At 40.8% G+C, this 24,587-nt stretch overlaps 1 protein-coding gene across 3 annotated transcripts in view; it reads left to right on the top strand.

The window, feature by feature from the left end:
* CACNA1E (calcium voltage-gated channel subunit alpha1 E) overlaps positions 1 to 24,587 on the top strand; it is a 402,433-nt gene that overhangs the window by 283,091 nt on the left and 94,755 nt on the right. For all 3 annotated transcript variants that reach the window (XM_025385803.1, XM_025385786.1, XM_025385794.1), the window contains one exon: positions 22,509 to 22,624. In XM_025385803.1, the coding sequence (XP_025241588.1) occupies positions 22,509 to 22,624 (116 nt within the window). The remainder of the gene's footprint in view (positions 1 to 22,508; positions 22,625 to 24,587) is intronic.

The raw sequence follows: 24,587 nt of genomic DNA, 5'->3' as shown, positions 1-24,587 counted from the left end.
TTCCCCTCCCTGTGTCCATATGTTCTCATTGTTCAACTCCCACTTATGAGTGAGAACATGTGGTGTTTAGTTTTCTGTTCTTGTGTTAGCTTGCTGAGAATGATGGTTTCCAGCTTCATCCATGTCCCTGCAAAGGACATGAACTCATCCTTTTTATGGCCACATAGTATTCCATGGTGTATATGTGCCACATTTTCTTTATTCAGTCTATCATTGATGGGCATTTGGGTTGGTTCCAAGTCTTTGCTATTGTGAACAGTGCCACAATAAACATATATGTGCATGTGTCTTTATGGTAGAATGATTTATAATCCTTTGGGTATATACCCAGTAATGGGATTGCTGGGTCAAATGGTATTTCTGGTTCTAAATCCTTGAGGAATTGCCACACTGTCTTCCACAAGAGTTGAACTAGTTGACAGTTCCATCAACAGTGTAAAAGTGTTCCTATTTCTCCACATCCTCTCCAGCATCTGTTGTTTCCTGACGTTTTAATGATCGCCATTCTAACTGGCATGCGATGGTATCTAACTGTGGTTTTGATTTGCATCTCTCTAAAGACCAGTGATGAGCTTTTTTTCATACGTTTGTTGGCTGCATAAATGTCTTCTTTTGAGAAGTGTCTGTTTATATCCTTTGATCATTTTTTGATGGGGTTGTTTGTTTTTTTCTTGTAAATTTGTTTAAGTTCTTTGTAGATTCTGGATATTAGCCCTTTGTCAGATGGGTAGATTGCCAAAGTTTCTCCCATTCTGTAAGTTGCCTGTTCACTCTTATGATAGTTTCTTTTGTTGTACAGGAGCTCTTTCATTTAATTAGATCGCATTTGTCAATTTTGACTTTTGTTGCCATAGCTTTTGGTATTTTAGTCATGAAGTCTTTGCTCATGCCTGTGTCCTGAATGGTATTGCCTAGGTTTTCTTATAGGGTTTTTATGGTTCGGGGTCTTAGGTTTAAGTCTTTCATTCATCTTGAATTAATTTTTGTATCAGGTGTAAGGAAGGGGTCCAGTTTCAGTTTTCTGCATATGGCTAGCCAGTTTTCCCAACACCATTTATTAAATAAGGAATCCTTTCCCTATTGCTTGTTTTTGTCAGATTTGGCAAAGATCAGATAGTTGTAGATGTGTGGTATTATTTCTGAGGCCTCTGTTCTGTTTCATTGGTCTATGTATCTGTTTTGGTAACAGTACCATGCTGGTTTGGTTACTGTAGCCTTATAGTATAGTTTGAAGTCAGGTAGCGTGATGCCTCTAGCTTTGTTCTTTTTGCTTAAATTGTCTTGGCTATAAGGTCTCTTTTTAAGTTCCATATGAAACTTAAAGTAGTTTTTTCTAATTCTGTGAAGAAAGTCAAGTTAGCTTGATGGGGATAGCATTGAATCTGTACATTACTTAGGGCAGTATGGTCATTTTCACAATATTGATTCTTCCTATCCATGAGCATGGAATGTTTTTCCATTTGTTTGTTTCATCTCTTATTTCCTAGAGCAGTGTATTGTAGTTCTCCTTGAAGAGGTCCTTCACATCCCTTGTAAGTTGTATTCCTAGGTATTTTGTTATTTTTGTAGTAATTGTGAATGGGAGTTCACTCATGATTTGGCTCTCTGTCCATTATTGGTGTTTAGGGATGCTTGTGATTTTTGCACATTGATTTTGTATCCTGAGACTTTGCAGAAGTTGCTTATCAGCTTAAAGGATTGGGCTGAGATGATGGGGTTTTCTAAATATACAATCACGTCATCTGCAAGCAGAGATAATTTAACTTCCTCTCTTCCTATTTGAATATGCTTTATTTCTTTCTGTTGTCTAATTGCCCTGGCCAGAACTTCTAATAGTATGTTGAATAGGAGTAGTGAGAGAGGGCATCCTTGTCTTGTGCCAGTTTTGAAAGGGAATGTTGCCAGTTTTTGCCCATTCAGTATGATATTAGCTGTGTTTTTAATTTCAAATTCCGTTGTTCATTGCTGATATATAGGAAAGTGATTTGACTTTTGTATACTAACCTTGTACCCTGCAACCTTTTTATAATCAGTTATTAGTTCCAGTTTTTTTTTTTTTTAATCAGTTATTTTGGATTTTCTACATAGATGACTTCTTTAAATTTCTTAGGCTTCTTTAAAGACTTTATCTTGGTGTTATGGAGTTTACTCTAATGGTGCTAGTTATGGGTTTCCTTTTAGCTATCCTGCTTTTGTATGCATTGTGCTCACTGCATCTACGTATCTGAATATTTCATTCTTGAAAAATCAAGATTATCTTTTCAAATATTTTCTCTCATCATTTGTCTCTTCTTGTTTTATGAAACTCTGACTTCACTTATTTAAGATCTTCAACCTAACATTTCTATTAGCCTCACTTTCAATTTTCTCATCTCTTTATTTCTATGCACTGCATTAAAAAATATGTGTGTGTATGTGTGTGTGTATGTATATATGTATATATTTGATTTCATTTATCAGAGTTTTTTAGTTTTCCTTATGTAGATCTTGTACATATTTGGTCAGACTTTTACTTATTTAATTTTTTTAGGTAATACATTTTACATACATTTTCTGTTCTGCTATCTGCTCTGTCCTGTAACCTATCTTTGAAATTTAAATCTTAAAGAAAAAACTACACAAATGACCAAAATCTGGAATGAAAATGGGGGCATCATTATAGACCCTACAGAAATCAGATAATTAAGGTTATATTATGAATAATGTTGTGCCAGTAAATTCAATAACTTAGATAAAATGGTAAGTTCCTTGAAAACCAAAATACCAAAACATTGCCAAAAAACCATATGATCACCTTAATAGATACAGAAAAAGCCTTTGATAAAATCCAACATTGCTTTATGATAAACCCCTAAACAAACTAGGCCTCAAAGGAACATACCTCAAAATAATAAGAGGCAGCTGTGACAGACTCACAGCCAACATCATACTGAATGGGCAAAAGCTAGAAGTATTCCACTTGAGAACTGGAACAAGACAAGGATGCCCATTCTCACCACCTCTATTCAGCATACTACTGGAAGTCCTAGTTGGAGTAATCAAGTAAGAGAAATAAATGAAAGGTATTCAAATAGGAAAAGAGGTCAAACTATCTCTCTTTGCTAACAATAACAGTTCTACATCTAGAAAACCCTAAAGACTTCACGAAAACTTTCCTGGAACTGATAAACAACTTCACTGAAGTTTCAGGATGTCAAATCAATATAAAATTCAGTAGCATTTCTATACATCAGTAGTGTTCAAACTGATAGCCAAATCAAGAACACAGTCCCATTTACAATGGCCACAAAAAAATGAATACCTAGGAATACATGTGCCAAGGAGATGAAAGATCTCTACCAACAAGAAAAACCACAAAACACTGCTGAAAGAAATCACAGATGACACAAAAAACTGGAAAAATATTTTATGCTCATGAATTGGAAGAGTCAATATTGTTAAAATGGCCATACTGCCCAAAGCAACACTATTTCAATCAAACTACAAATGTCACTTTTCACAGAATTAGATAAAATTATTCTAAAATTTATATGGAACCAAAAAAGGACCCAAATAGCCAAAGCAATCTTAAGCAACATGAACAAAGCCAGCAGCATCACACTACCTGACTTCAAATTATACTATAAGACTACAGTAACCAAAACAGCATGGTATTGGTACAGAAACAGAAACATAGACCAATGAAACAGAATAGGGAACCTAGGCGTAAGGTTGCAAACCTACAGCCATCTGATCTTCAACAAAGTTGACAGAATTAAGCAATGGGGAAAGGAATCCCTGTTCAATAAATAATGCTGGGATAGCTGGTTAACTAGATGCAGAAAAATGAAACTGGACCTTTACCTCTCAATATATACAAAGATTAAGATGGATTAAAAATTTGAATATAAGACCACAAACTATGAGAATCCAAGAAGTACACCTAGGAAACACCATTTTGGACATCAGCCTTGAGAAAGATTTATGACTTAATCCTCAAAAGCAATTGCAATGAAAAAAAAATTGACAAATGGGACGTAATTAAACAAAAGAGCTCTGTATGGCAAAATAAGCTATCAACAGAGTAAACAGACTACCTACAGAATGAGAATGCAAAATATTTTGCAAACTATGCATCCAACAAAGGTCCAATATCCAGAATCTCTAGGAACATAAACAATTCAAGCAAAAAACAAACAACCCCATTAAAAAATGGGCAAAGGACATGAACAAGCACTTTTCAAAAGATACACAAGCAACCAACAAATGTGAAAAAATGTTCAACATCGCTAATTATTGGAGAAATACAAATCAAAACCACAATGAGATACCATCTCACACCAGTCAGAATGGCTATTACTAAAGTAAAAAAACAAAACAAAACAAAAAAAAACAGATGCTAGCAAGCCTGCAGAGAGAAGGGAATGCTTATACTCTGTTGGTGGGAATGTAAATTAGTTTGGCCCCTGTGGAAAGTGGTTTGGAGATTTCTCAAATAATTTAAAACAAAACTAGCATTTGACCCAGCAGTCTCATTACTGGGTATATAATTCCAAAGAAAATAAATTGTTCTACCCAAAAGACACGTGCACTTATATGTTCATCACAGCACTATTCACAACAGCAAAGACATTAAATCAGCCTAGATGCCCATCAATGGTGGATTGGACAAAGAAAATGTGGTACAAATACACCATGGAATACTATGTAGCCATAAAAAGGAGTGACATCATCTCCTTTGGAGCAACATGAATGCAGCTGGAGGCCATTATCTTAAGTGAATTAATGCAGGAACAGAAAACCAAATACCAAATGTTCTCACTTATAAGTGGGAGCTAAATAATTGGGCACTGATGGACATAAATATGGCAACAATAGACACTGGGTAGTATTGGAGGTGGGAGAGGGTTGAAGAACTGTTGGGTACTAAAATCACTACCTGGGCAACAGGATCGTTCATATCCACACTTCAGCATCACACAATATACTCATGTAACAAACCTGCACATGTACCCTCTGAAGGTAGAATAAAAGTTGAAATAAAAGAATACCAAAACTAACAGAAGAAATTTAAAATCTAAATTAACACAGATCTGTTAAAGAAATTTATTTATATTCCAGAAGCTTCCCACAAAGAAAACTCTAGGCCATATTGTTTTACCAGTCAATTCTACCAAACATTAAGGAAGAAATAATACTGATCCTTCACAAACCCCTTTAGGGTATGAGGCAGGGGGAGAAACACTTCCCAACTCATTTGATGTGATCAGCATAACCCCAGTACTTACACCTGACAAATATATAATGAGAAAAGAACAATGTCCTTTATGCATGTAAATGTAAATTTCCTTGAAAATATTAAATCTGGCAAAATATAAAGGATAATATGTCATTACCATGTGATGTTTAATTCATGAATGCAAGGTTGGTTTAGCATTTGAAAACTAGTCAAGGTAATATGCTACATTAGCAGCGAAAGAGGGAGAAAGCATACAGCACCTTAACACATGTGCAAAAATAACTTAAAACTTACTAGTCCTTTATAATAAACGCTTGCAGTAAATTAATAATAGAAAAGAACTTTCTCAGTCTGATAAAATGGCATTGCCATTGTGTGAATGTGTTTTCCAAAGTTTATGTGTTATAATCCCCAGTGCAACAGAGTTGAGAGGTGGGACTCTTAAGAGGTGATTAGGTCATGACAGCTCTGCCCTCGTGAATGAATTAATGCCATTATTATGGGAGTGGGTACCTGAAAAAAGGATGAATTCATCCCACTTTCCCATGCTCTGTTGCACAGGCTTTGCCATTGCATCCTTCTGCCATGAGATGATGCAGCAAGAAGGCCCTTGCAAGGTACAACCCATTGATCTTGGACTTCTCAGCCACCAGAACCATAAGCCATGTAAATTTTGGTTTATTATAAATTACCCAGTCTCAAGTATTCTGTTATAGTGGCACAAAATGGCTTAGGACAGGTATCTATAAAAAACCTACAGCCAGCATCATACTTAATGATCTATTAATCCCTCTTCCCTATCATCTGGAAATGGGCAAGGACTTTCACTTTCACTACTTGTCTTTAACGTTGTTATGTAAATCTGAGCTGTATTAATAAGGAAAGGAAAGAAAATAAAAGGTACATCAATTGGAAAGGAAAAAATAACCAATTTTTTCACAGATAACATGATTATATATTTTGAAAATCTAACAGTGGACTCTGAACTACAAGAGCTAATTAAGTGAATTCAGCCAGGTCACAGGATACAAGGTCAACATACAAGAAATTAATTGGGTTATATATGCTTGCAGTGACCAAGTTAAATTTAAATTTAAATTAACTAAAAATGGAAGTTAAAGATTTAAGGAATAACAAAAAAACACCAAATATCTAGAAATAAATCTGACAAAAGGTGTCAGGACCTTTCTACTGAAAACTACAGAACATTGCTGAAGTGAATTAGTCTTTTGAAAAATGGAGAGACATGATATCTTTATGGATTGAAAAACTTAATATTATTAAGATATCCATTATCTTTAAATCGATATGGAGATTCAGTAAAATCCCTATCAAAATTCTAGCACATTAATTTGAAGAACTAGACAGATGATTCAAAACTCGATATGGAAAGGCAAAGGTTTTAGAGAGCCCAGAACAATTCTGAAAAAGAGAACAAAGTTGTAGGACTTACACTACTTGATTTTAAGATCCACTGTAAAGCTACTGTAATCAAGACAATATAGTATTGCTGTCAACAGAGAAATAGACCACTGGAACAGATCAGAGAGCCCCTCATGTATATTGGTGGTTGATTTGTGACAAAGATGAAAGATCAATTCAGAGGGGGAAAGGAAAGTCTTTTAATAAATTTTGCTATATCCACTGTATATTCATATTAAAAAGTGAACCTACAGCTGGGCGTGGTGGCTCACACCTATAATCCCAGCACTTTGGGAGGCTGAGGTGGAGGAATCACTTGAGGTCAGGAGTTCGAGACCAGCCAACATGGCGAAACCCCATCTCTACAAAAATTACAAAAATAATCTGGGTGTGGTGGTGTGTGCCTGTAGTGTCAGCTACTTGGGAGGCTGAGACATGAGAATTGCTTGAATCCAGGCAGAGGTTGCAGTGAGTTGAGATTGCACCACTGCACTCCAGCTTGGGCATCAGAGCAAGACCCTGTCTCTAATAAATAAATTAATAAATAAATAAGAATCTAGACCTTTATCTCTCTGTGTAGATTAAAATTAATTTGAGAATATCTTTGCGAATTCAGGCTAGACAGATGTTTCTTGGACAGAATACAATATAAAAAGCACAAACAAAATCAAAACAATTGATAAGTTGGGCTTTGTCAAAATAATTTCTCTTTATCAAAAAATCCCATTAAGAAAATGAATATAAAGAAGACACAGACTAGGAGACAATATTTACATAACATATATCTTTTTTTTTTTTTTTTTACCTTGGAGATTTTCATCACTTTTTTGTAAGCTTAGGAATGTATTAATTATCATACTTGTCAATCTAGCACCTGGGTCTTTTGTGTAAAAGGTATTTCAGAGCACTGGTGTTTTGTTCTGCCAGAGTAGAAGTCAGTTCTTTGACTTTTCAGATTCTCTGCAAAATATAACATTTTTTTCTGAGCAGCATTAGATGGAAATATATTATAGTATCATAGTGATTACCTTATTTCACACCAACAGAATTATATAACCAAATTCTCTATAGTTACCCCTTCAGAAGTAAAGCCTATACTTAACTAGTTTCCCAGGGAAAAGTCATTATTGCAAAGGAGTAGATAAACCTGTGGGGAAGAAATGTTGACCTGGTGTATCTTTCTAGGCATCAGCCTTCCTGTAAATGGAGCTGTGGCCACATATGTGTATACACATGTGTGTGCATGTGCATTTTCATGACTGCAGATGTAAACACGTGTATGCACAGATAATGTTTGCAGATAAGATCTATTTTCAGATAAGAATGGAGTAATATTTTAACTTGGGCTCATTGTAATGTTTGGATATAAGATATCTAATAAAAGATCAGTGTTTATTGGTAGAGCATAATTACTTGCAAAAGAATTTGTTTTATTTATGCTAGTGACAACTAGTGTTTTTCATAGGAATCCATTTCTAGTAATTACTGTTTGATAATATAAGGGTAATTTTAATTTCCTGCTTCCTGTACATAATAAGAATGTGAATTTAATGCCTTCTTTATAGCCTTGTTTCTCAACTCCATAGAGCAGGGTAAGGAAGAGGTACTCTGTAGTGGAGTTCAGGGGCTTTTCTGACCTCGGGTCCTATCCTTTCATCTGAGTATATCCTCAGAGACAAGAGGCAAAAGAGAATACAGAAGGGGAAAAATAGGATGAAAAAGAAAAAAGCAGGGGAGGAAACACACAGGAAGAAAGAAGAGGAAAATACACTGAAAAGCTGTGGTGAAATGTTGCCAATGTAATCCTAAGGGCCTCAGGTGGCACAGGTCCCCTGGCTTTTATTTGCCTCTCTAGACCTATTTGTGGTCAGAAGAACCTTGTTCTGTCAGTACTTAGATGTATGACCTTGAACAGGTTCTTAAACATCGTTTGGCTTCATTTAAAAAGTGAGCTAGCATCATGTGTTTTGTGGTTTTGTGAAAATTAAAGCAGATAGTGCTTACAAACCAGCAGAACAGCAGAGTGTCTGGTACATCATAAACACAAAATAAGTGGTCATTAGTATGATGATCTCAATACCACATCTTCCAGCTGCAAAGAAATGGTTTTACTCCAGACAGTGCTTTTCAAACTATCTGCGTTGAAGAATCGCTTCTAAAAATTACCCGTCGGGCCGGGCGCGGTGGCTCAAGCCTGTAATCCCAGCACTTTGGGAGGCCGAGACGGGCGGATCACGAGGTCAGCAGATCGAGACCATCCTGGCTAACACGGTGAAACCCCGTCTCTATTAAAAAATACAAAAAACTAGCCGGGCGCGGTGGCGGGCGCCTGTAGTCCCAGCTACTCGGGAGGCTGAGGCAGGAGAATGGCGTGAACCCGGGAGGCGGAGCTTGCAGTGAGCTGAGATCCGGCCACTGCACTCCAGCCTGGGTGGCAGAGCGAGACTCCATCTCAAAAAAAAAAAAAAAAAAAAAAAATTACCCGTCTACTGTCTACTGTGTCTTTACACTTTTGTAAAATGTGTTTGTTTATAAAATGGATTACCAGAAAACTGAAATGAAAAATATAAACAGATATAAAATACAGCCATCAATTTTTATTCTTATATTTGGTAGACATCAAATATCTGTAAAATTATTATAAAAGTTATTAGTGCTTTTAATTTCTGAATTTATCTTATGGACTGGAAATAGTTTGCAGATAGGCATTGGTCCATGGTTCACACTTTGACCGATACTTCATATACTGCTCTGTGAGGAGCAGATACACTGTTGCCTATAAATACATATAAGGGTGGACTTTGCTAAGGCAAGGGACTTAGAAGTGTTTAGAAGTCTATGCTGGGGTGGGGGTTATGGTCCAAGCTGGAAGCTTCCACCCTCATGAATGTCTCTGATGGCTCCAAACTCTGGAGAGTCTGCTTTGAAGGAAATATTCACATAAAAGGTCCTATGTAAAAATGTCTTCTCCTGAAGGTGGTAGAGTTATTTAGAATCTATGACATGGTGAAGAGTTAGAGTTGAAAAGTTGTCTAACAGTCTACGAATGTTCAGTAACATAGACTTTATCAAAGATGCACTCTTCTCCTCTCTAAACCTCACCAGTATTCCTTCCTTTCCAGTGTTGATTTGTATTATCCTTAATGCAAATGTCTGATTTGAGTTAATATTTCAAGGTGACAAAGTAATGAGAGTTGTCAGCTGACAGTGCTTTGTACTTTAAGAGAGCAGCTCCTTGGGAACTTCACATTCCACTCTTATCTACTGAAGATCTACCATACTAGGTGCCATGACTGGTGCCTTGGTTCACATGGGCTTGCTGATACAGCAGCTCAGTGAGGTTGCAGTTTTTATCAATGCCATTTATTAGGAAATTGAACTTCAGAAAGCTTCAATAACTTGCCTGTGGTCTGATTCAAAGATAGGTGTAATAAGTCCAAATACAGTTTTTATTTTTACAATAACAGAGGTTTAATCATCTTTCATGACATTCTGTCACTGTCATTGTATATGTATTGTTACAAATCCTCATAGAAAAGTGCATAGCCTACCACAGCCCTAGGCACTGGTGTCTGTGACAGGCCAGCCATCTAGTAGGAAAATGTCTTTGCTTGTATGTCACCAGCTTTTGTATCATTTCTCTCTGATAGAAAAGGGTATTTTCAATAAGGTAATAATTAATTGCCTTTTAATGAAGAACTTAGGTTAACTGTAAGACAGGCTAAATAATTGGTGATTTATTAAATATCCTCAATTTAAGAAGGACTTCTAAGTAAGGGATGACAACAGTCAACTTAAATGATACTGAGACTACAGAGAGATAAAGTCTCAATTGCAGCAGAAAATATTTAAGCTGAATATGGTGAAGAATTTCCTGCCATGATGTTGCTTTACAGCTTTGGAATGGTCTTGAAAGTTCACATAGAGTGTCAAAGAATTAGGTGTACAGCTTGTTTTCAGAAAGTCCTGGCTGAGAATTCTTGGATTGACTACATTACCAGTAGATATGATCTGCAGTGGTTGTGACCCATAGAGGTAATCTCCAGAGGAAAGAATATGTACTTCTGAATGTTCTGATGCCTTTTTTCATTCATGCAACAAATATTGCTTGAGTTCCTTTTAAGCACCAGGCATTGTTCTGAGGATGTTATGGTGAACATGGCAGAAGAGATCCTTTTCTTGTATAGCTTATATTCTTGAGAAAAGACAAAAAACCAAATAGTTGAACAAGGTAGCTTTTAGGGACAGATGTTATTAATGAAATAAACAGGTTAATGTGGCAGAGTGCAGCAGGTAGTGGGGCCATTAATTTTAATTTTGTGATCAGGAAATTTCCCCCATCCCATGCCTGTAGTCAGGAAGAGAGACAGAGCAGATCTGTGGAGGATCTCATAGGTCACAATACAGAGTTTGTATTTTAACAATGAGAAGCCAGAAGAAAGTCTTAAACAGAAGGATAGCATGATGTATTTTGAATTTGTAAGTCACCCCATTTTCCTACTATGAAGGAAATAGGGAGATTGGGACAAAGATGGAAACGTGAAGTCAGTCAGGGAGGCTACTGCACTATTGCAGCCAACCGAAGGCAGGAAGCATTCAGGCAGGAGACGGCAGTAGCCTGGACTAGGATGACAGCAGTGGGTTTGGAGAAAAGGGGTAAGACTGCCAGGAATTTCTTATGGATTGGGCTGAGGTTGGGATAGAAAGAAAGAATGGAAAATGACCCCTAACTTGGGTGATATTATTTACTGAGGTGGGAGAGACTAGAGGAGGAGCAGCTTGGGGAGAAATCACTTGGCCATGTTACATCCGAGATGCCTATTTGACATCCAAGTAGCTAATGTCAAGTTGACAGTTATATAACTGGGTTTCCAGCTCAGTAGTGAATTTGGGCTGGAGTTAAAAATTCAGTAGCTTTCAGCATAGAGATGATGTTGGAAGTCTCCCTGGGCCTGTGCAGCGTCACCTGGAGGGAGAATGTTTTAGAGGAGAGGACCTATGCCTGGGCCCTGGAGCACTCCAATGTCTAGAGGAGGAGTGAAGGAGATTGAGAAGAATCAAACCAAAGAGTAGGTGTCATGGAAGCCCAAGAGAAAAGGCCTTTTCTGGAAGGATAAGTTGAAGTCTAAAGATCCACTGTGCCCCCAACCCCTGTTGAGTCCACAGACCCTGAACCCACATAGCTTCAGAACTGACCTGGAATTGAGCTAACCTCAGTTATTTTAGGTCAAGGCACAGGGTGTGTGCCCCCCTCCACTCCATTCTCTCCTGTTGTCTGCAAATCTGAACTGCTTCTTGTCTGGTGGCTGCCTGTAGTATGTGATGCACTTATTCACATTGTAAACAGTTGCCAGACAGCCTGTCTGTGCTGGGACTTCAGGCATAACCATGAACAAGAGCAATCTACACAGTTTCTGCCCTCGCAGAGTTTACAGCATCATAGGGTCACCAACAAGAAATGAGACAATTGCAAGAAATGGAAATAGTTGAGGTACAGCTGCTTCTAGTACAGACTATGTGATTTGGGCAAGTCAAGTTGCTGTTCTAAGCCTGGATTTTCCTGCCTGAAAAATAGAACTAAGTCTGAGAGACTTTCTAAGATACCCTGAAGATGTGAATTAATGACTGTGTGAATCAAAACTCCTATACATCCCATCCCATTTTAATTACATCCCTGGAAAGGACAGTGAGTGTAAAGGCCAGGCTAGTCCTTCTGTGTATTGAGTCACATTCTGTGTGTTAGCCCACACCAAGCCTGTAAACTTCCTTCCACTCACTTCGAGTCTCTCCTCAGGAACTCCCCCCGGTCCATTTTCCCTCATATTTTGGTTCTTCTTTCCCATCTCCACCATCCTGTTTCTGTCAGCTTTGGGCCTTCTCTTTGGTTCCACTGACCATCCCAAAGCATATCAAAGGACTTGTTTTCACAAGGAGGAACCTTTTGGTGATGAACCCTGACATTTTGCCTTCCTGAGGGGAATCTTTGATGTTTAAATTATCTGGAGATGTTGAACAAAGGAATGTGGGAAATTCAAAGCTTTTTACAAGGGGAAAAAAAACGCCCACACAGGGCGAAGTGTACAAAGCTTCAACCTGGTAATAAACTCTCAGTTACTTCCTTGAACACAGCCACACCTCTCCTCAGACACCTCTAAAGCTTTTGGGGAGGGAGCTGGTTGCTGTGCCTTCTCAGAGGAGTGTGAAATGTGTCTCTGAAAAGAACACAGCCATTTGTGCTCTGTCAGGATGCCTCTTTCATACTGTAATTAGAGTGCTGTGGGGGGTGTAGATGAGGGAGAAAAAAGAATATGAAATGCTCTTACTTCCCTGTGTCTCATTCTTCCTGCACCACGGGGCTTTGAATCCACTGAAATATTGTGACTGAAACATACACTATTATATGCAGAGACAGAGAGAAAGCAGCACGTGCACCTCTGAGTTCATGCCTTGATAGTATCTGTGTGCCACAGTGAGGTGACGCAGGGTGGTGGAGAATTAAACAGAGTAGATCTGAATTCTGCTGTGTAACTCTTTGTCTTTCAGCACTCCTGAAAGCCTTTATTTTTCCGATCTGCAAAACAGAGATGAAAGTGTGGTCCCCTAGTCCTTTTCTTAAAAGGTTTTAGGGACCACCATGTGAGAACTCATAACTTTTCAATGTTCATAGTACATGCTATTCCGTGATCATCCACTCATGGAGGGATTTGTGAAGCAGTTAGAATGAAATAGTGTAGTATCCAAGAATATTTGTGGGTTTTTTGATTTTGTTTTAAATTTTATTTGCAGCAAAGCAACAACAGTTTATTGATGGTGATTTACTGAATAATCAGTTAACATCTTTCTAGCATGTGCCAGCAGCAGGGAAGGAGGGTGGCAGAGAAGGAACATCTAGGATGGTTCTATTTCATTCACAGCAGATAATCCTTGAAGCAGCTGGCACATATTGTGTGGATGACAGAGAATTTGGTGCTGTTGAACTTAATGATCTTTAATATAAACATGTCAGGATATCCAGCTGACTTATATATGGAGCTGAATTCCTGATCTTCCCTCTTCCCAAACCTGCTCCATTATCTTTTCCATCCCAGTTCATTTAACTCCATTCTTCTGGTTGCTATAGCTGAAAACTTTGGGGTCATCTTGGATGCATGTCTCTCTTACACTCCTCATCCAGCGGCCAGCAAGTCCTCATAGCTATGTCTTCATAGTCTATCCAGAGCCCCGCTGTTTCTCATGAGCTATACTCTACCACTCTGGCCAAGGCCACCATCATCTGGATACAACCTGGAAGATCTCCCTGCTTCCACGCTTAATCCCCTTCAGTCTCTTCTTAACAGGACAACCAGTGACATTCTTTGCAAACAAGTTGTGGGACTCCTCTGCTGCAACCCACCAGTGGTTTCCCAGTCACACCAAGTAAAACTCAAATCTTTATAGGGTCTCTATGGCCCTGCATGATGGTCCTCCACTTCTCCACTGCCTGCTGCCCACTTTGACCTTGTTTCCATGTATTCAGTCCACTCTAGTCACATTGGCCCTTTTCTGTTCTTCAAAAGTTCCTGCAAGATGCTTCTGCCACACAGCTTTGCTCGGTCATCACCTCTCCCTGGAATCCTCCTGCCCGGATGTCTGCATGGCTCACTTCCTCACATCTCTCATATCATTCCTCAAGTCTCCTCAGTGAGGCCCTCCTTGGCCACTCAACATTCCAGCTCCCTGACCCCCAATACTTACTATACTTCCCTGCTTTATTTTTCCCTGAGGAATTATCAGATTATAACATTCTATCTATTGTACTTATTTATCTTGTTTATTGTTTTTCTCCTGCAGTATAATGTAAGCTCTGTTGAGGACAGAGATTTGCTGCTTTTTTGAGAAGGGGGTCTCATTCTCTGGCCCAGGCTGGTCTTGAACTCTTGGCCTCAAGCCATCCTCCTTAAATTGGCACTCAATAAATTGTATTTTGGAGGTGGAATGAATATATAAAATAAAGGCCTTGATAATAGGTTATCTGTATTATGATACATTCTCAGAAATGTTAGTAATATAACAGCTACTTGGAGTAGCTACTATACTTTGCACTTTCTATGATTTAATCCTCACAACAACCAAATTTTGAGATAGGTATGATAATTATTCCTAATTTTATGATGAGGAAACTGAGATTTAGTTTAAGAACTTGCCCCAGATCACGTCATGATGGAGCTACGATTCAAACCCAGGTCTGTACAACTTCAGAGCTTTTAATCATTATACTTTAACATTCTGGATTCCACCAACTTCAAGGTTAAAAACCAAAACAGGAAACATATTCCAGTTCCTTCATTATCTCCCTTACATTAATTGTCATGCTTTTTTTCCCCTGCGTCTACTCAAACAAATAAATGAGATCTCAATATTGAGAAGAGAAAGAAAAAAGACCAGTCATTCCCCGAGCTCCTAAAAGAATAATCTTCTTTGAGTTCTCATAACTGAAATGTCATGAAGCTGTGGCACAGCACTGGCTTTGGAACGTGATGCTCCAGGTCTGCCGCCACCACCCCAATCCTTGGAAGTGGCAAATCATCTGACCTCTCTCTATGCCTTAGTTTCCCTGCTTGTGGAAAGCCGGTCTTGGACAGGTGATCTGTCAGGTTCCCCTCGCCCGATATCCTGGTCTGTAAGACTCCTGGTCTGTCTTCCATTGCTGTGGACATAAGGTGGTGGGGTAGGAATGGGATATAGCACTCCATGTAATGCCATTTATTTGCCTTACCTACTTTAGGGAAGGATTTCTGCTTATAGGAGGAGCCTTCCGAAAACTTCAGATTCGAAGGAAGAATGACCCCGTATGATGTCGTTGAGCATTTGCATCACCCATCCTGCTTATTAGAGTCAATAATGGATAGGATTTAGAGGGCTAGCTTCTGTTTTGGCCTTTATTGACAACCTAAGTCTCCTTAAATCCTTTCTAGAACAAGTCAAGGGATAAAGCCTAAATAACTTTAATACTGCTGAACTCTGTGACCTTCAGTAAGGTGTTTACCTTCTCTGGGGCTGTGTTTGCTTCTCTGAAAAATGGGAGAAACGTTTCCCCAGGCTTGTAAGAACACTGAAAATATAGGAACACTGAAGAGGCTCACCCCGACCCCAGCCCATTTTCCAATGGCACTGAAATGAAACCACTGCCAACACAGAATTGCCAATCTTGCTTCCAATTTCTCTGTTAGTTTCAGAACATTTAGGGTTGAAGAGGTTTGTCTTGATGTCTAACCCAAATTCCTCCTTCCTAAAGCAAAGACTTTACAGGAACCTTGGCAAGGTTTCCCTATGGGTAGCAAAGCTATCTGAAACACGGACTCTGAAGATGAATAGGAATATGACCATGTGGCCATTTGTGTGCTTGGCAGAGTGTGTGTACATATGCGGCTTGTGCCAGGATTAGTGTGTGTATCCATGCCAATGTGTGTGATGAAGCATGCAAGTGTGTACAGGAGTGTGGATAAACAGATCTTTGAGTCACACAGGCTGGCCCATCCTGGCACTTTGTCTTCCTTTTGGTTGTCATGACAGCAGCGAGGGGCTGTGCATCAGTAAACAAAGCTCCCTGCATGGAGGTGGGAGGAGAGGTCTGGAGCGAGAGAGGCTAAAACACGAGCCAAGCAGTCCTCCAACAGAGGCTTTCTTACCCCAGCCGACCTACCAGAACATCTTCATCACTAGACAAGCATCGAGATACTTGTCCAGGTGCCCTGTGACTGACTCTGTTATGGGTCACATAACATGGGCAGACATTTCAGGCTGGAGCTAGGCTTTCATCAACCTCACTTCTAATCCCCAAGAATTAGCAACAGCATAATCAAGTCTAGAAATGTGAACAACCGAAGACCTTCCTAGTATCAGCCTATGGGCTAAAACCAGTTACTTCATTAGGGCAGAGATTAACCACTTTGTGATTTGTCTGTAGCAATGGCTCCTTATAGGTTCAGACAGTCATAAAATATTAATTTTAATAATAACCTGAAAATGATTTCAAAGAAGTCTCTGTTTTCTCTCCCCTCATCCCTCCACACACACATGATAAATGTTTTGGGCATTCTACCTTGTCTGAGATTATGTAATTCTTCCACTTCATCTTATTGATGAATAATATAGAATTAGCTGTGTATGAATAGTTGATTTTTACAATTTATGTTTATCATGTAAACTGCTGCAGATAAAAAACAGTCATAAATACAAATGTAGTAACCAGGATAAAAGAAAACTGTGCTCAACCATGCAGTGCAAAGAGATCCACCTTGTTCTTAGTTTCCATGACTGAAATTTAGAAACCCAAACCTTGCATACATATGTAGCATCCAGAATAGAGGCTCATCCATGCTTAACTCCAATTCACCTTACTTCCCTGTATGCAACAGCCATATGTGAGGGGAGCTACAGGTTATCCTCCCTCAGAGGAGCCAGGTTTGGGGCTGGAGGAGCAACCTAAAATTAAGGATAACAGAATTGGGTAAGGAGAAGCGTCTGGAATGAAACATCACTTGGATTTGTGTCACTCTACAATCTCTTAGGGGAATCTAGTCAGGACTCTCAGAGTCAACCAAATCTATCCCTGCCTCTAGTTATGAGCCTAGGGTTTATATGGGTCCTAATATCAACTCTGACTGATGAGGAAATTCAGACAGGAAGGTGACTGCCCAGTTTGTAAGCAGCAGAGGATACCTAGATCCCCGGCTCTGAAAATAGACTGGTGGTGTTTCTGCTGCATCACATGGGGATTTATTTTTGTTCCCCTTGTTTGGAATTCTGAAATCTGGACGCATCCTATCTTGAGTTCTGTTGCATCTCTGGGTGTAGAAAGCCTGGATAGAACAAATGAAAAGGAGCCAATTACCTGTCCTCTTACCTTAGGCCACAGGCTGATGCCAAGGGGCCTTAGAGAATATGAACACTCTTCTACTATAGGCCAAATTCCCCCTTTTACATTTTCTATGCCTTGCTCCAAGGGAACTGGATAAATTAAGATATTCGTAGTGCCCTGCTTTGAGCTGCCTTTCAATGGGGGAAATTCAGCAGTCATCTGGTAAACTAAATAATGGTAATATGCTTTATCTTTACAAAAGCGTCATCATCTGAATAACCCCAGGATCCTCTGTGAAGAGGACAGGGTACTTAGATTGTCAGAGGAGAGAGGGACCAGTTAAAGGAGTATGCTTTGTTTCCCAGGTCTGGTCACATATATACTCATGAGCCTGATGGGCATGTTAAATCTAAGGTTTATGAAGCTGAATCTTATTTGCTCCTGTTCTCTCCAGAATGCAATATATGTATGAATAAATGGACACAAAATCAAACAGTATATCATTAGCTTGACTAATGCTATGAATTTTATTCTAGGTCTTTAATAACCCAACACAGAGCAATGGATTTTTATGCTACTGTTTCAATGAAAAGGATAATCCCTTAAAGAAAAACAAAAGCCATCTTTTTATATGCTTATTTTCCTCAACCTTGGGCTGAAATGAAATCCCTCTTGTAGATTTTAAATGTTGACTTCTAGGTAGCAGGGTAGACAGCTAAGGCGTTGTCAAAACAGCACATAACCTGGAAGAAGACATTAGTTTGAATTTTGTCTCTGCCTCTTGCTAACTGGATTATCTTGGGCAAGTAATCTTTTTGAATCTCGCAGGGCTTTTGAAACTTTAAATGTAATAATTTACATGAAAATGATTTGTAAATTTAACAAGTTTAAGTGTGTTATATGAACATTAGCTGTTCTTGATATTTTATTTCTATAACCTGTAGAATCTATCATACCAGACACTGGGTTAAGCTTCACTGACCCTTGTTGGAATGTGATATGATACAGGCTTTACTTGACCTCATGAAGCCTGCAGACTAGTCAGGGAGACAGGCCATGGGTACTAACAATTACAGCAGTGATCGTGGAGGGGCGATAAGAGTTAGGAAAGACACAGATGCTGGACTTGCTACCCAGGTTCCCAATGAAAGAACAAAACAGAAACAGAAAAGGCCAGTTGATAAAGCATCATAAAGAAGGTCCCCCACATCCTCCATGAAGGTGCTGAAGCTGCTTGGGAGTACCCCCAGTGGTGCACATTCATTGCTTTAATTCTTTTAGCCAAGAGACTTGGCCAAATTTGTCAGACTCTGGGCCTGTGAGTTCCAGCTAGGATGCCAAGTGGGAGGGTGGGAGGAAAGGGAGCCTATAATGGCAAAAAAGAGCAGGGAACCCAGCAAGTGAGACCTGGATCCAAGAAACTTCCAAACACAAGGAGGCATGTGGAAACACCACTTAACCTGGAATCAGAAGAGGTTAGACAAAGGGAGGTTAGACTGGGGTTTGTTGGCCTATCCTGCCAGAAATCAAGCTACATTGTCATTCTGGGGGCCATATAGAGATGACAAAGCCCATTCTTTATAGTCTAATTTACAGTGATTATAGTGAAGTGAAACCAAGAGAAACTGGTGGCAGTGTGCAGGAGTTGCCGCTCATTTACCTGCTCCCTTTGAGTCAGTGCAGAGTTGGAGTACACCTTCTTTGAAGCCTCTAGGAGTCAGGGAAGAGCTATGACTTCTCCTAGTAAGCCTGGATATTTTTCATAAAAAAAAGAATCTACTGAACATATACTATGTGGTAGGCCTATTCTAGTCTGGGAGGATAGAAAGTTGAGTAAGGCACAGAATGTTTTTGCAGAAAGCTCACACAGAAAGAAAGACAGCTGACCATAGTAAAGGTCTGACTGCAAGATGAGCTCTAAAGAGTTGTAGAAGAGGTAGACTAGAGGCCAGAAGGTTGAGGGGCAGGGATGGTGGGACCCAAACAGAAGAGGCAACATTTCAGCCTGGCCTTGAAGAAGGATTTCGACTCAGGCAGATAAGAGGGAATTCCAGGCGGATAAGCATTGTGCGCTAGCCTCGAACGCTCACCTTGCCTTTTCAGGAAGGGTGGGAAATGTGCTATAGTTGAAGCATGGCTGTGGTGGGCGGTAGGCAGGCAGGGGGTGGATAGGGATGGCAGGGGGTGGATAGGGATGGCAGGAGGAGATGAGGCTTGAAGAGAAAGGCTTGGCTCCAACTGTGTAAGACTTTGAAAGTCATGCTTGAAGGCTTCATCCTCTTCATTCAGCAGAGGATGGTGGAAGCCGTAAAGGAGGGGCTGATAGAGTAGAAAGAGATGGAATTTAGAAGATCTGAGAGTTGTGGTTCCTCTGAGGGACTGTGTGTCCTTGGACACTTGCCCTCTCAAAGGACCACTTAAGTCCCTTCAGATTCAGTTTTCTGAGCTGGAAAATGGATCTGTTGGTCATAATGCTTACCCTAGATGCTCAAGGATGATTATGTTCCTCTGGTCATAGCCTGCTTCAATTCTCCTCTTTCAAGGTCTTGCTCAAAATATCACCTTGTTAAACTTCCCTGGATTCCCCCAGAGCTTAGTTGAAAAATCAAGACACAGACCTATGAAAAGATAAAGTAGCATATAAAAATGCCATGGGACTAGGCAAATATGTGGGGCCTGAAGGACTTGGGCTCTTACAAGAGAAAGGCCTGGGTTCTGGTCTTGGCTCTGTTTCTTACTTAAACTCCATGAAGTTGCATAACTTTTAAGTTAAGGATGAAAATACCTATTCTACCTTCTTCTCAGAATGGTTGTAAAGATTAAATGAGCAAAATATATGAAGATGCTTGGTAAATTAAGAGATGCTCTACACATGTTACTTGCTATGGTTATTACTGGAGGTTTGGAAGTGGTAAGATCCAATGAATGGCCTTTTAAAAAGATAACATTGATAGTGTGAGATGGGTGAAAGGAGGAGAAAGAGACAGGAGGTTGAGAGACCAGCTGGGTGCTATTGCAGTGGTCCGGGCGAGGAAGGATGAGATCATGGACCAAGATAGTGAGGATGGAGAGGGAGGATGAATTCAGGTGCTTTTATGAAGGTAGAACCAACAGGACAATGGTACTAATTGGACAGGAGGGACAGAAAGAAGCAAAGATCCAAAGGTAAGAATTTTGGTGGATGGTGATTCCATGAACCAAGCCAGCCCCTTTTTACTTTCAAATTGCTGAAATTCAGAAAGCAGAAAGGAGGCATCCCAGGGCTTGAATTCAATTACCCTGGTCCTCACTGGCCCTGGTGGCTCTTCATTTTGACTCTCTCCTTTCCTTCCCCCATAGCACCTTTAGTAGAACCCAGTGAACCTGAAGCCAAGCACAGGAGAAATTCTCCTTCCAATGTGCCTTTCCCTAAACCCTCTGCCTGATTGTAAGCAGGTGGCTATACCCAGGGACACCAGCTCTATTTCAGCAGGAGGGCCAGGTGAGGCACGAGCAGGTGTCTCTTGGCATTATGGTAGACTGGCATCTCCCCTTTCCCCGCACTGTGGCTGGGGCCCATTCCCCAGCCCCTCGTTCATTTCTTCTTCCCTAGACATGAGAGAGAAACTGGTAGGACTCACAGTGGGTGCTGAACTCCCTCAGATTCAGACTGCACCTCTCTCTCTATTTTTTTTTTGAAACAATGTCTTGCTCTGTCGCCCAGGCTGGAGTGCAGTGGCACAATCACAGCTCACTGTAACCTCAAACTCCTGGGCTCAAGCAGTCCTTCCACCTCAGCTTCCCAAAGTGCTGGGGTTACAGGCATGAGCCACTGTGCCTGGCCTGCAGTTCTTTATGGAGATCACATTTAATAAGTAGAACAGCTTCCCAGGTAGTAGGAGAACACCTGAGCCACGGCTGGGAGGCACTGCACTGGTAAGGAGCATCTTAGCCTGGAAGGGTGTTTGGTGATGAGAAAGGCATTGCTAGAGGTGGCTTCTGGAGGAACCTGTTAGGAAACTGATTTATTTATCCCCATTCTTTCACTCATTAAATTTGATCCTCCTTTTGTCTACCAGGGAACCCTTAGTCCTCTTCTCTCCTCTTTCTCCCATGGAACTGTAGCCTTCTCATTCCTGTTGTCACACCAAGTGGCATTAGTCCCCTGAGCCTGTCATGGGCTCTGTCTTCTTCCTGACCCTCACCTGGGTGTTCCCTCTGCCTCATCATCTCCCCTCCACCCCCGCCCCACCCACCTTCCCACTGGCTTTATGGGAGTCAGGTGTCCTTCCCACGTCCCTTCCTTTCTTATTTAACTGACATCAGCCACCTTTGAATAGCATTTTAGCCTTTGAAGTCATCAGCCTCATTGATCTTCAGTGGGCAGCTTTTATTAAGCACCAGAGTACAGGACAGCAGAGGCAACACGACATTGTTGTTAGAGTTCAAATCCCAGCAAGGTATTTCACCTCACTAAACCTTGGCTTCCCCATCTGTTAAATAGGAATTTTAATATTATTAATACTTCGTAGGATGGTTGTGAGGATGAAATGAGTTAACGGGTGTGAAAACCGTTGCCACCATCCAGGGAGGAGATAGTGGTGAGAACAAGTGTTTTCCTAAGCCTTGGTCATATATTGATCATAATTGGTCAATATACATTAATCGCTATTGTTATCAAAAGGAGAAAGAGTAGCTGTGCCCTTCAGAGGGTTAAGGGTTTTCATTGTAGCTGAAGAGGTGGAACATGGCATTTTGAAACCTAGTTTCTCACATGGCTAAGAACATACCTTTCAAAATAGAGCAAGCAATCAGTTGGTCCTGATTGGAATACAGCTAGTCTGGGAAGGCTTCCTGTGTGAGGCTGAATGAGGTGTGTTTCTGTGTAACATTGTAAGGAGGTCATATTTGCAGCCTGGATCAGAGGAAAGGGTACATGAGCTTAATAGAGGTACTTGCTCAGATGCTCTGTCTCTGTTGCTTGATTCACCCTTTCCCTTAGTCATGGCCCTATCCAAACCCAGTGAATCTTATCCTTCTTTTCCACAGGGAATTTGCCAAAGAGAGAGAGAGAGTGGAGAACCGAAGGGCTTTCATGAAACTGCGGCGCCAGCAGCAGATTGAGCGTGAGCTGAATGGCTACCGTGCCTGGATAGACAAAGCAGGTAGGCCTGGGGGGCTGCAGGAGGCTGGTGAGTGGGCTGCAGAGACATCAGGGCCGGCCCCTCACTCCCAATTCTCCCATTCAAGGGGCAGCCTAGACAAGAGAAGAGAGACACTTTGGATGCCTGGTTGGCACTTAAGGTTCCCTGCTCATCCCACTTTCTTCCTCTGGGCTCTAACTGTCCCGTCTACCAAACCGTCCCATCTACCCAACACCTTAAGGCAGGCATCTTAGCAAGGTGAACTGAGTAAAAGTAACATAACCCAATCCTGGAGCTGAGACTGGGCTGATGGTGTGTTATAATACTGTTCTGGTGCTCACAGCCATCCATTTGTTCAGCAAATATTTATTGAGTACCTACTTTGTGCCAGACCCTGTTCTAAGCACTTGGGATACAGCAGTGAGCCAAATGGTCAAACAACTCACCAAAGCTGTCCTCTTGTAAAGCTCTCTAGTTGGGGAAGGCAACAATAAACAAAATAATAAATGAGTAACTCGTAAGACAATGATAAGGTAGTAAGTACTATGGGAAAACTGATCAAGGTAGGGTTATGGAGTATAGAATGTGCCACAGTTTTAAATAGGAGGTCAGGGTGGCCCCACTGGTGTGTAGACTTGAAGAGATGAAGGAGTGAGCCAGAGGAAGATCTGGGAGAGGAGTATTTCAGCACCAAGTACTTAACATGGGAGTGAGCCAGGGGTGCCTGAGGAGCAGAAGGGGGAAGGAACTGGGAGAAGGAACACGAGACAGAGTGATGGCTGTCACCGGGGAAGTGGGCAGCAATTGTGTTTGACCTTATGGGGCACTGTAAGGGCTACGAGCTTCACTCTGAGTAACACAAGAACCACGGGAGGGTTTTGAGCAGAGCACTGATGTGCTCTGACTTTAGACCATAAAGGAGCATGTGCTGGCCGCATTGAGAATAGACCATAGAATGACAAGGTTGGAAGCAGAAGAACTAGTAGTGAGGCTATTGCCATCACCCAGGGAGGAGATAATGGTGAGAACGGGTGTTTTCCTAAGCCTTGAGCTGTCATCAGTTCTCACTCTGTGGCTCAGCATTAGGAATAGTTCTCAGCTGCCTGTGAGAATAGTTCCAAACCTGTCATGATTTCATTAACCCACAGAGCCACTAGATTCAAGTTTGGCTGTGGCTTAGATGCTTATGAGGGGTATCAATCACCCCCATACTTGTCAAGAAAAGGGGTGGGTTTGCTTTCTTTATTATTTTAAAGGTTGGTTTTCATTAGTATTATATATCTTCATTTTCTTCCAGAGGAACAAGTGATTTTTTTTAAAAACTACACATATGACAGTCAGTATCTTTTCTCTATTCCTAATAGAAAACATAGCACAAAAGTGAGGTCACAGAGGAAAAATTTGGAGTATGATTTAGTGCTTAGTTGCTTGAGCCTTATTCTTCTGTAGGAACTTTGGAAGGACACTATGACGCTGTGGCTGCCAACACACAGAAACCCTCTCTAAGCTCTGCAGTCAACTTTTGGTGGCCTCCAAGGATTGAGAGAGTACATGTATGATTGCTATCTGCACTCCCTTGTAGCCTCTGGAAACATAAGCAATGTGTATTGACTATACTTGCGTTTCGCCCTTTCTCCTCCAAGGCTGTTGTGTAGGGATGAAGCAGACATGAATGTCCCCTACCGCTTCCCAGAATGGTAACTCAGGCTTGCCATGGGAGGGCAAGCAGATTTGCCTCCAGGCCAGGCAGGCAGCTCGATGGTCCCAGCTGTCCTTGGCTTTCTCGGCGGAGGAGCCATCTGACAGACCACTAAGAGAGCTGGCAGCAGACCCAGGAAGGAGCCCTCCCAGCCCTGGCCACCCCACACAGGTCAGGTGGCAGGGTATGCTGCTCGCTGGGGCTCTGCTTTTCAAATACTTGCAGAATTCCAAGGCTTCCCTTTCTTCCAGTTGGCAAAGCCAGCTCTCTCCTTCTAAGAAAAAA

The sequence above is a fragment of the Theropithecus gelada genome, chromosome 1, assembly GCF_003255815.1.
Source record: "Theropithecus gelada isolate Dixy chromosome 1, Tgel_1.0, whole genome shotgun sequence".
Lineage (NCBI taxonomy): Eukaryota > Metazoa > Chordata > Mammalia > Primates > Cercopithecidae > Theropithecus > Theropithecus gelada.
Note: the sequence above shows the minus strand (reverse complement) of the source record. Positions and strands in the feature narration are given on the sequence as shown.